General features: G+C 38.4%; 1 protein-coding gene across 1 annotated transcript; it reads left to right on the forward strand.

Moving 5' to 3' along the window:
- Nucleotides 1–6,109: 6,109 nt before the first annotated feature.
- LOC104213493 (myricetin 3-O-methyltransferase 3-like) lies at nt 6,110–8,552 on the forward strand. The gene is made up of 4 exons (XM_009763014.2): nt 6,110–6,618; nt 7,033–7,343; nt 7,463–7,527; nt 8,053–8,552. Exons 1-4 carry the CDS (start codon nt 6,206–6,208, stop codon nt 8,350–8,352), a joined length of 1,089 nt encoding a protein of 362 aa, XP_009761316.1. The 5' UTR covers nt 6,110–6,205; the 3' UTR covers nt 8,353–8,552.
- Nucleotides 8,553–13,560: the final 5,008 nt, after the last annotated feature.

Genomic DNA, 13,560 nt, shown 5'->3' on the forward strand with positions numbered 1-13,560 from the left:
GCGGTGGAATCCTAGGGCGGCTAGGGTTAAGAGTGGGGGTTTGGGACGATGATGAACAGGAGCGGAGAGGGGGTGGGTGTTTAGTTAGGGGGCCGGGTAAAGGGTTACGGGTTTATATAGGGGAATGGTGGGTGGATATGGACCGTTGGATTAGGAAGGATGGATGGCTGAGATTAATTCATTAAATCAAACGACGTCGTTTGGTTTAAAGTTGGGGTCGGACTGAATCGGGTTAATGGATCGGGTAACGGGTTACGGGTAAGGGTAATGTATCTTGTCCGTTGATTGGATTTGATCGAACGGTTTCTTGATGAGAGGTGACCAAACGACGTCGTTTGGTCTTAGCTTGGGACTGGACCGGACAGGTTGTTTGGATTGGGCTGAGGAAGTGTAATTTGTTTTGGGCCTGGATTTAAATCCAGGTCCAATTTTTATTTCCTTTTCAATTTTTTTTCTAATTTTATTAGTAAATAAAAAAATCCTAATAAAATTATAAACAATTTTTTAACCTTACACAAAAAATATTAATTACTCTATAATAATTATTTAACACATAGAAAAAACATCAATCACACAGTGAAACATTTAAAATAGAACTAATGCATATTTTTGTGTTTTTTTTTATTTAAATTATCTCTTAAATGCATAATTAAATCCTATATGCATGCAACATGTATTTTATTTTAATTTTGTTTAATTATAACAAAGCAAACATTTTACGGGTATAAACAAATATTTAACACCACGCAAATTCAGAAATTACACAGTACAAGAAATTTATTTTGATTTATTTTGGAGTAATTTTTCGTAAGGCAAAAATCACGTGCTCACACCCATCTCAAATACTTCCACTTCTGAAAGGAGGCGCACCTAAGTCGTACTCTTTTTCCCTCATTCGGGTTTTGTCCCAATCGAATTTTGTCGGTGAGGTTTTTAATGAGGCAGCAAGGGGGACGTTTTGAGGTCCGAAGTATTGTTCATTACCCCGCCCATCGACGTGATCTCCAGGCTGAGTAATGAAGGGACTGGATATAGATAGTCAAATCTCCATTGTGTGTAAAAGTCAACATGTATTTCTTACAAGAATATAATCAAATCTCCATTGTATGTACAAAGTCGACATGTATTTCCTACAGGAATATAATCAAATCTCCAATGTATGAACGAAAATCCCAATGGCTAAGGCCATCGACGAAAAACGAGTTCGACTTCACTCAAACAACGACGTGATCCTACTTCAATGCCAGTTCGAAGGAAACATCCCAATGGCTAAGGCCATCAACAAAAAACGAGTTCGACTTCACTCGAACTACGATAGGATCCTACTTCGACGCCAGTTCGAAGGTAACATCCCAATGGCTAAGGCCATCGACGAAAAATGAGTTCGACTTCACTTGAACTACGATGGGATCCTACTTCGACGCCAGTTCGAAGGTAACATCCCAATGGCTAAGGCCATCAACGAAAAATGAGTTCAACTTCACTCGAACTACAACGGGATCCTACTTCGACGCCAGTTTGAAGGTAACATCCCAATGGCTAAGACCATCGACGAAAAGTGAGTTTGACTTCACTCGAACTATTATGGGATCCTACTTCGACGCCAGTTCGACGGTAACATCCCAATGGCTAAGGCCTTCGACAAAAAACGAGTTTGACCTCACTCGAACCACGACGGGATCCTACTTCGACGCCAGTTCGACGGTAACATCCCAATGGCTAAGGCCATCAACAAAAAAATGAGTTTGACCTCACTCGAACCACGACAGGATCCTACTTCGACGCATGTTTGAAGGTAACATCCAAATGGCTAAGGCCATCGACGAAAACAAGGGGCCGACCTCACCCGAAGCAAAATCGGCTTAATAATTCGATATGTACCCGGGATATCATAAATATTACAAAGATCATCACCAAATTGATAAAACAATTTCTTCATTACAATGAAATGTTACTAGCACCTATCTTTACAACGGGCTCAAGCATGCCCTTACAAAAATCCTGAAGCAAAAAGTAAGTACAAACCAAATATTACACATCGTCCCCAGTAGGATACACATATTCATACCAGGAGTCAGAGGTAAGACGGTTCGCATCATTAGAGTTGATATCATCCCTGTCAGGCGTAAGAGGGTCGTATCTGCATGCATCACGAGCTGCATGAGCTTCTGCACGCACGCCCTGAAGTTCTACTTTAGATGCCCTCACGTCAGCATGAAGAGCCTTATACACATCGATCCGGGCCTCAACATGAATCCATAACTCGTATAAATGATGAGGCACAATAAGGTCGGCCGAGGCACAAGATGTAGAAGGTTGCGAGCATCGACTCGCGTCCTCTGTTCACAACAACTCCACTTGTCCATTCAATGCGGACAACTCCACCTCCAACCCCTTAACACGCCCCTCAAGCCCCGTTACCTTAAGCTCGGATGCCTCCTTCTCCTTGGTTAGCTCTGACCTACAAGTGAGGAGGATATTTTCCAAGGCTACCATTTTAGAAATAGCAGTCGCCAGCTTATTGGCACTAACACTCAGCTCACCCTTAAGCCCATCAATCTCCGCCGCCTTCACACCCAATTCAGTAGTCAAACTGGTCACCTTTGCTTGCAAGTCGGAATTCTCGGCCATCACCCCTCTACTTTACTCGAGCTCATCTTCCTTCACCTTAAGGGATGACTCAAGTTTACTATTGCGGGCGACGACCTTCATAAGGTCCTTGTCTTTCTCCCTCAACTCCTCCACCTTGCACACCAGTTGATCCTCCGTCTGTTTAAGCCCCTCGCGGAACAGTTGAAAATCAGGGTCCTGATTATAAATGTCGGCCATCACACGATGTTTAGTGCGATATTTTTGATATTTGGAAGACATCTTCCCGTAGATGGCCGTCTTCTTCTTTTCCTGGCACTCACGCTCGGTCTCCATGATAAGCGTATGGCACAACAACAAAGAAGTTAAAATAAAAAGACAAGTCGGCAATAACAATGCAAACCCAACAACGAAAAGGAAAAGAAAGACATCTACCCACAAGGCCATGCCGACGACATTCCGAGACAACTCCATGTAGCCCATCGCTCTAAGCATCTCGCTCTCGGGGGAATCACATAAAGGGGCTAAAGCAGAGCCACCTGATCACAGTTTGACAACAAGTTGTAGTCCCCTAGGACAACTATATGCCGATCAGAACCTTCCACTCTGACCTCCACATGAGTATGGTGCTCTAAAAACTCACGAACATCTTTCGGGTCGACATATGAACCTGAGCCTTTGCCCTTGATGCGCAGGCCCCCTCCAACGTTGGATGGCGTGCCACCCTCAGTGGAGCGTACGGAGTTGCCTCCTGGGTAAACCCCTTCCATTTGGGAGACCTCCCCGCTAAGATGGTGTCAGCCATAAATGTAGGAACAGGTGCCGCCTGCGACATACCCACCCTCCTTCTACCAGCGTCCACGGCTACATCTTTCCCAAGCTCCACTTTCCTCCTCTTTCTCAGTAGTGACTCGTCCCCGTTAGAGGATTTGTCCAAAAGGTTAGGGGTCGGTAGAAGAGTGCTCTTCCCTCACGACCATATCTCGAGAGGGGGCTTCCATTTGAATCGGCTGAGTACGACCCCTCGAACGGATTCAGTCAAAGTAAATTGCATTTCTGCAGCAGTGGCAGCTTGTCGAAATACAGGGACTAGGGCCCTCCGCCTAGAAGCTCCTCGACCTGTCATCATGAAGAGTCATATCAATAGATAATGGTGTATGACCAACGAAGTGGTATAGGGGAAGACCTTTACAAGATGAAACTCACGGTCCATAACGTTTCATGAAGGCAGGCCAATCTCGGATATCCGCTGCATGGGGCAACAAATGGGCTACCCAGTCCCTTATACCTGCAATAGGGCGGGGTGGATGCCTCATAGCTGCGAACGAGAAACAAACAAACACTATAACGAATGAAGAGGAAAAGAAAGATTAAAACAAGTGGCGACACTTACGATTCTCATTCCACCGCTCTGGGAACCTAGCGGGGTCAGAAATAATGTGTTCGATTTTGACAAAGAAATACTTATGCCAAAACTTGCGACTTTCTCGGTCGTCGATTCCAACCACCAGCCCTTTTGTTACGTGGTGCCTCAAATGCACCATAGTGCCCCTATGAAAGCTGGGCGAGAACAGGTGCAAGAGGTGGTGGACGGTAACCTCGCACTCCGCCAACTCCGCGTACTTCATCAACAGCAGAAGTATCTTAAGCATGTATGGTGAAAGTTGCGCTGGGAAGACTTGATAGAATCTGCAGAACTTTTCCGCTAAAGGAAGGAGGGGGAAAGAATGACCGATCACGAAGGGGTACTCGTAAAAAGCGCAGTACACAGGCCTATAGACTTCCACGAAGTCCCTTCCCGCCGGAACCATATCAACATGAGCAGGGATGCTATACTTTGTACGGAGAGCATCAATATGAACTTGCTCCATTTCAGAAAGCACGGGGGTAGGAATAAGAGGATGATCCTTGAGGAAGTCACTTCGAGACATGGGGTGTCTCGGCAGCAACTCCTCCACGGTGGAAAAACTATCCCCCTCTTCCACCGTCATATCCTCACCGCCAGAGGGGAGCGCCATGGATAACGGGGAGGCCTCAGAAACTCCCTCACGAGATCAGTGTGTTCTAGACATTTCCTCGATGGAAAAGGTGTTAGAACAGCAGAGAAAGTTGTGAACAAAGAATGGGAGAAGAAGAAGCAGTAAGTTGTTAGAACAAACTCGGGAGATATGAGAAAGGATAATCAGAAATGAAATGGCCAAAAGTTTTTGAAAAAACAAATCCTCCACCTATTTATAGGAATGGGTGGTGCCAGAATCGAAGCGAAAAGTTGCAGAGTGGCACCAGAATCGAAGCGACAAGCCCTCAACCCCTGTCTCGAAAACACACATAATGATGACGCACGTGGAGATGACGTCATTTCCCGATAAAATACACTATCCGGTGACTTGTTGAGCATGCTGACCCCCTATTATTGGCCAGGCCGTAACACTTCATAAGACCAAATTTCTCCATAAGAGCGAGTGGTGTCCGCTTATCGAAGACGCACCAAGTTGCAACCTCAAAAAGCGGAGGACTAACTGTATGGGTTCAAATTTGGACGACCACGATCGTGGATGAATACGACAAGCGATGAGATCCTCGTAGCTCGACGTCCTGCAGGGGACGACAAACAAGCTAACAAGAGACTATACGACTTTTATAATAGTGTAGGCCCATTAGGGGGGCATTAGGAATATTCTTTAGAATATTCTCTATATTTTGTCTTTTAGGGCTTAGAAGGGGTTTGTCCCTTATATATAGCGTGAAAACAACCTTGTAACTCTCTCGGCTTCTTCAGTTTTGTCAACTAAGAACAATATCATTACTGTTCGATCACCCTTCTTGAGAAGGTCAAGAAATATTATTCTTCGTATTCATCTCATATATCTTTTGTTCTAGAAGTTATTATACTTAGCTAAGATTTACCCCTTCATTTCCTTTAATTGATTTATTCAAAGGGATCCCAATATCTTTTGAGTCAAATAGTTTCATTCTCGAATACAGTCTGATCTCTCTATAACAACATCGCTATATAACAATCATTCACTATAAAAGCTAAGTTTTTTATGGAATCAATTTTTATATTATATTATAATATATGCTCTTTATAACAACACTTCGATATAACAACCAAAAAAATTCGGAATAAATGGGATTGTTATAGAGATATTTGACTATATCATATGCGCAAACAAACACTTATCCAACCAAAAAATACAAGAAATATCTCATCTTTAAAAACTAATTTTATCAGTTAATCTTAGCTACATATTCAAGATGAATTTAGTGCGCCGTGTCAAATTAAAACTTAATAAAAAACGAGAATCGTTCATGCTACTTTTACATTACTCCATGTTAGCAGCCTATAAAAAACAAGATAAAGCTACTTCTACCTAACAGATCCTTATGTTTCATTAATATTAGGCTTATTGGTCAAAAGATTAGGCAGATAGTTCATCAAGGGAATGGAACTGATGAAACTGGAAAAAGTTAATTTTACTCCCTATATATATATATATATATATATATATATATAGATGAAGAACATGTGTAAATAAAATTCATATACTACACCGATTTTTGCTCAATACAGACCGAACGCCTTTGAGTTATTAGCTCGTTAATTCAAGTAATAATGGACATGGCTTTATCCATGGATAAAATTGTTATATCCAATGAAGAGGAAAATTCAATGATGAAGGCTATGCATCTTCCTACTGGTTTATTCCTTAACATGGTTTTGAAAACTGCGATTGAACTTGGCTTGTTTGAGATCATAGCAAAAGCAAATAGTGAATTATCTTCCTATGAAATTGCATCTCAACTTCCCACAAAAAACCCTAATGCCCCACTTGTTCTTGAAAGGATACTAAGGTTTCTTGCTAGCCAATCTTTTCTCACTTCCAACATTTCCAAGGATGATGATGGACACATTCACACATCATACAATTTGACACCTTTGAGCAAAAGCTTCATCTCCGATAAAGACGGATCATCGTTTGCTCCTTTTTTACTACTGACCACTGATCCTGTAGCTGTTAATTCCTGGTACTGTTTCATATTTTCTCATATTTCGTTCATTGAGTTTCACTTAACATATAAGAATTTTGTACTATCAAGTCATATACTTGCTACAACAAGACAAAATATACTGATTATCTAACATTTTTATACGTTGTCAGTCTATTTAAGTAATTAAATCCTTGTTTCGTCTTGTGAAGGGGAGTTTGGCGTAACTGGTAAAGATGTTTTCATGTGACCAGGAGGTCACGGGTTCGAGCCGTAGAAACAGCCTCGATCTTGCAGAAATGCAGGGTAAGGCTGCATGCGTACAATAGACCCTAGTGGTCCGGCCCTTCCCCGGACCCCGCGAAAGTTTAGTACATCGGGCTGCCCTTTTCCTTGTTTCATCATGTGATTTGAGATCTATGTTGATTGGATATATTTTGACTTCTTGTTAAGGTTTCATTTGAAAGATGCAATTCTAGAGGGTGAAATACCATTCAACAAGGCTCATGGAATGAATGCATTTGAATACCATGGAAAAGATAGTAGATTGAATATGGTGTTCAATAAAGCTATGCAAAACATCTCTTCTATTGAAATGAAGAGATTACTTGAGTCTTACACTGGCTTCCAAGGAGTAAAAGAGGCAATAGATGTGGGAGGTGGACTTGGGGTATCATTAGCTTCTATAATTTCCAAGTATCCTAATATGAAAGGTATTAATTTTGACCTACCCCATGTCATCAAAGATGCTCCTACCTATGCAGGTAATTTATATCACTTAATTAATAATTATATTAATTGAATATATTAAAAAAATATTAAAGCTGTATTTAATTGATATTGAAAGATCAAATTAAGCTTCAATTCTTGCTTGTTATATTAGGCATAGAGCATGTTGGAGGAGATATGTTTAAGAGCATTCCTAAAGGGGAGGTAATCATTCTGAAGGTAAAGTATTCTTTGTCATATTTATATGGATATTTAACTTATATACACGGGTATTGTAAAGATTATTTTATATTAGCTATGTAGTGTAATCTTTGATAATAACTTAGTTGTCATTTTTATCAAGTTACTATTTAATACTTATCATAAAGATTTACTTGAAATTTTCTTATAAATGACTTGTGTAAATATTTTTTTAAATCATTAGGTTAAGTCTGTTTATGACAAACATGATCTAATAACCTAGAAAAATAAAGAAGAATTAACTTAAATAGCCGCCTACCTAAGCTCTTAAACTTAAAATAGACAGCAATGTATAATATATGTATAATCCATGTATATTATATATATATATATATATATATAATTGGATATAATTATTATATAATTTACGCATGCTGGTTAGAAAAAGTAAAAAGTAAATTTAATCAGTTATTAATGTAAAAATCCCGAAAATAAATAGAAGCAAATTATAAAATTATATCGATAGTGAAATTTTTTTTTGCACTGTCAATGTATATATTGTAGGCGATACTTCATGATTGGGATGATGATCATTGCCTGAAAATCTTGAAGAATTGTTGGGGAGCTTTGCCAGAAAATGGGAAGGTTGTGGTAATAGAACAAATACAGCCAGAATATCCAGAGACTAATCTTCTTTCTAAGCATTCATTTAGTACTGATATGTTAATGATTACTATGCTTAATGGAGGAAAGGAAAGGACAAAACAAGAATTTGAAGCTTTAGCAAAAGAAGCTGGATTTTCTGCTCTTAAAATTGCATGTCGTGCATATTATTGTTGGGTCATGGAATTGCACAGATGTTAGCTATTATATTTAGTAATTGCTTTAAAATTTCTGTTGTAATTATTACGTCTTGATACAACAACACGTTGGTTTAATTTGTGTATTTGCTTGTAGTATTTTCCAAATATTTGGTTGATATTTGATGTTACAACTTACAAGTGTAACATGGTTTTCCATGAAGTTCCTAATTGAATAAAGGGATTCCTAATATCTTCGATTTATTATTTTTTTTTAATTATAATCTGTTACTTTTTGTATTTCTGGAAAATACTTTGTTGGTTGGAAAGTGAATATATATATACGGAGTACTACTTTATTAAAGATTGATAATTTTGTTTGTTTTAAAATTTCATTTATTATACATTGGGGGAAGGGGAAGGAAAATGGGGGATGGGATTATAAGATGCGGAATGGACTCCTTGTCTACAAGTTGAAAGTTCAGTTAGCCAACTAACCATGGATTACTAAGAACCCGTTTGGCCATGAAAATTTTTTCACTTTTTTTTCGAAAAAATTTCACTTTTTTTTATTAGTATTTGGCCATAAAAATTTTAATTTTTACTTGAAGATGCATTTTGAAATTTTTCGAAAATTTGAAAAACTCCAAAAGACAGTTTTCCGAAATTTTCACTCAACTCATTCACAAAAATTCAAAAACAGCCCAAAATAATGTTGAGGATTTTAAGATGGAAAAGTCTTAAAAAGAAGGTGCATGAGAAATGGAGGGAAAATGAAATTTTTGAGTAAAATTTTAAGTTTCCCTCTCTTGAAACATTGTCCCATATTGGAAGAGGAAAATGATTTTGGTGGATATATATACAATTGCTCTTCTTGTAGCTCTTAAAGAGTTAAGAAGAAGGCAAGCCTCACGCCGTCATCGTCGCTCGTTCGCTCGGCTCGGCTTCGGCTTCAGATTTGGATTTGGATTTAGATTTGGTCAAATGATCGATTGATTGATTAATATTTTGGACCAAATTTATTTGTTAATAGTGAATATTAACGTAATATTATCCGTATTTGTAACGGATATTTTTCAATCCGTGGATAGAATCCAAGTGTCCCACCAGTTCGGCCAAGCACATGCTCCATTGTCCATTGGCAGCCTAGTGCTCCATGAGCAAGTGCTCCTTCCACTATGTCAAGTGCTTCCTCCATAACAGCCTAGTGATTGCTCCACCATGAGTAGTGGCTGGTCATTCTCTTAATAGCTGACTGCACTATAAATATGTGCAGTAGCTGTTAGAGCAAGGACACACAACACAAAACAGAAAAACGGAATAAGAGCTGTTAGGAGAAGGCACAGGCAGAAACGAATTTGAGAGCTTGGCTGTCGTTGATATCCTCTTCAGTAAGAACTCAACATCGACTATAATTGCATATCTTCCTCTCAGAATTTCCATTCGACTTCTGAGTTCTCCTCCTTTGTTGTGCATTGTTTTAAACTACAAACAAAGCAACCGTAAGTGTGATCTGCTGCCGAACTTTGTGTTCGCTGAACAATGGGGTTTGAAGTACCGCTACACCAGTGTGTAATTCGTTCTATCCTGGAAAAAAATAATCCATAACCTTGGGTACTAGGAGGGGATTAAATTCCTTAAGGAAACACTATGAATTTAGTGGGCTCGAATTAATTACTGTTTCGTTTATATTTACGTTTATACGCTAACTTTCTTTTCTCCAGAATTATTATTTACAAATACAGCAAGAAGATAGCAACCAACATGCTTAAGGAATTTAATATCTTTATTTCTGTATTTGTTGGAGAACTTACAGTTCTAAAGACTAAAACCTTTGTGGTTTTGTCTACTCGCGTTTTTGGAGATTAAAGCCTTCGTGGCGTTTTGTTGGAGAACTTACAGTTCTGAAGACTAAAACCTTTGTGGTTTTGTCTTCTACCGTTTTGGAAATTAAAGCCTTCGTGGCATTTTGTTGGAGATTAAAATCTACGTGATTTTTTTCTCCAGTTTTAAAGCCTTCGTGGCGGTTTGTTGGAGATTAAAATCTATGTGATTTTTTCTCTCTCCAAGTTTAAACGTTTGTTTGTGTTATTCTTTTTTAGAAAAAATGGCAAATGACAACAGAAACCGAGATGTTCCGATGATGACTGCCAACGCATCGACAAGCCGAACACCGGCGTTGGCACCGACAAAAAAATCCAAATTTTTTTTCGGGATTGATTTCAAGTGCTGGAAGTAGAAGATGTTCTTCTACTTGACTACACTATGTCTACAGAAGTTCATCAAGGAAGATGTTCCTGATCTGCCCGATGAAACTCCAGAGAATGAACGTTTTCTCGTGATTGAGGCGTGGAAGCATTCTGACTTCTTGTGCAAGAATTATATTCTTAGCGGACTGGAGGATAATCCGTATAACGTCTACAGTAATGTGGAGACGTCAAAAGAACTGTGGACTGCGCTTGAAAAGAAATACAAACCGAAGATTCCGGGATGAAGAAATTCGTTGCCGCAAAATTTTTGGACTACAAAATGGTAGATAGCAAGTCTGTTATTACCCAAGTCTAGGAATTGCAAGTGATTATTCATGATCTACTTGCTGAAGGTATATATAAAATGAATACTGATGTCGAAAGTAAACATTTTAGTATTTTTACTAACGGAATTTTTATTGAAGGTCTTTTCGTCAATGAAGCATTCCAAGTTGCAGCAATTATTGAGAAGCTGCCTCCTTTGTGGAAGGATTTCAAGAACTACTTGAAACACAAACGAAAGGAGATGTCCCTTGAAGATCTCATTGTTCGATTGAGAATCGAAGAGGACAACAAAGCAGCTGAAAAGAAAGGCCGTGGAAGCTCAACAATAATGGGAGCAAATATTATTGAGGCTACTTCTCAAATTAAGAGAAAGAGGAAGAAGGCTTCTGGGCCAAGAAATAACCCAAGAAAGAAGCGGTTCAATGAAAATTGCTACAACTGTGAAAAAGCTGGACACAAATTTGTAGAGTGTTGTTGATACCCAAATTTTTTCTATGTATTTCTTTTACATGCAAATACTTTCAAATATCATATACATACATATATAAGTATGCCCAGGTGTTTTAGTATTTTTCCAATTTTTTTAAAAAGATTTTTAAATTGATTTATTGCTCAATAATTATTCCCAAAATTATCATCTTGGTGAATAACTTATTTTATCCTCATATTTACACCAAAATACAATTAAGGTGATTTTTGCACATTTTTACAAATTCGTTTGGCATTTTAAAAGCTAAATTGCATATAATTGCAATTATAGCCTATTTTGTAATTGATAGCATCTTATAATTATAAAATTAAACCCAGCTTTTTTTAATTAATATTTATATGATATTTGTTTACCCGGTACTTTTAATTTGTTCTTAAAATCATTATTTCTATTTTTTATAAAACAAAATGGGAAAAGTGGCTATTTACAATCTAGCCTCAATTGTATTTCAATTTCAGCCAATTTGGCACCCCTAATTAACCCAACTTAGCCCCAAATTCGAGCCCAAACTACCCAGCCCAATTACCTTTAATCCAACCCAGCACCTACTCAACGGACCCAGCCCATAACCCCATTCGATCTCGGCCGTTGATCACTTAGATCAACGACCACCATTGACTCTTTCCTTTTTAATTTCAAATGACCCCTAAACCTACCCCATTCCTTTAGAGACGCCGCCTTTGAATCCCTTCTTTCTCTCAACTCTCTCTCAACCCACCTCAAACCTTAGCCGTCGCCTCTCACTGAAACCCTAATCCATGGCTTCCCAGGCTCATCGGAGACCTGTACCAGCCTCTCATGGCCTCCACGTGATCGTCTTTGAGTTCCTATGACCAGATTTTGAAGGGGTTTCGACCAAGTCTTTACTTGATGACTGTTCTCCGGTCGTCTTCAACCTTTGTCTAGGCCAGCCATGGCTATTCGAGTTTGATCTTCGACTTTCCTGCTTAGATCGATGGTTTTCAAAGCCTTTCTCATCGCCTGGGTTTCTTACGAAATCCTAATCTCTAAGGTTCCTCCGATTTTATTTCAGATCTTCTCCGGATCTATGTGTGTTTTGAACTTTCTAAGCATCTTTCTCAAAGTTTCTTTAATTTTTTGCTTTCAAAACTCTTTATTCTTTAATTAGGGTTTTATGTTAAGGTATTTCGAATCTCTTCTCTGATTCTCGACATGTTTTCCTATGTTTTGCTTGTGTTGTTTTCTATCTGAGTTAGAATGTTTAAAACCCTAATTCTTGAGATTTTGTTTGAGTTTCTTAGTCTGTTTGTTAACATCGTTTACCTTTTTTTTCTATCTGAGTTAGCATGTTGAAAACCCTAATTTTTGGGGTTTATTCGAGATTCTAAATTTGTTTGCTTGTTTCACTTGTTTATCGCCTCTAAACCTGACTGATTTTGAAAACCCTAGTTCTTTGGGGGTCTATTTGAGTTCCTGAAGTTCTTCGTCTGTTGAAATTGCTCAATGTGATTCCTTTACTTCAACTCTCTTTTTCTTTATGTGACTCTTTTGGTTCTGAGTTCTTGCTACCTGTCAAACTCAACTATGATTTACACTCGACTCTTTGCATGCCTCTGATCCTTTTCTCTATTACTAAACCACTAAAACCTGACTATCATGCTTCAAATGCTTGCTCTATGCTACTACTGTATGTTGTTTCTTTTGCCATAGCTTGGCCTCACATGTATATTACTTGTGCATTCCTTTATATACTGAGTCCCTTCTGTGATTGATTTTCAAACTCATAACTGATTTCAAAACTTTTCCCTCTTACTCGCCTGTTAAGGGCTAATTGATTCTCTTTCTTGGTTTGACCTTACTAAACCCTTTCCAAAAATAAGTACAATCCTGTACTTGGACTTAAATACTTATTGTATGATTTTACTGCTCCTTTTATGGCAACAACCATTCTCCTTACAGACTGATTTTCTTTCCTTATTTTGATCCTGTTAGTATCCGTTTGAACAATAATCCTTTGATTAAAGGGAAGTCTTGTGTTAATTGATTCTGATTGTGATCATGCCCATATTTGTGTTAAAGCTATACTTGTTACCTTATTCTTTACTTGTTTTCAAAACTATAAATATCTATACTCTTCTCTTTCAAAGACAGGAACACACACAACATAAGTCACTACTTCTTCTCTTAAATACTCTTAGTTTTTCTTAAAAGCATTCGAGTTTTTCTCTGAACTCATAAGCTAGAGTCCTCTTCTCTGATTGTGCTTTGGCTGCAAGTATTTTGCTTT

Source organism: Nicotiana sylvestris, chromosome 6 (genome assembly GCF_000393655.2).
Source record: "Nicotiana sylvestris chromosome 6, ASM39365v2, whole genome shotgun sequence".
NCBI classification, from domain to species: Eukaryota; Viridiplantae; Streptophyta; class Magnoliopsida; order Solanales; family Solanaceae; genus Nicotiana; species Nicotiana sylvestris.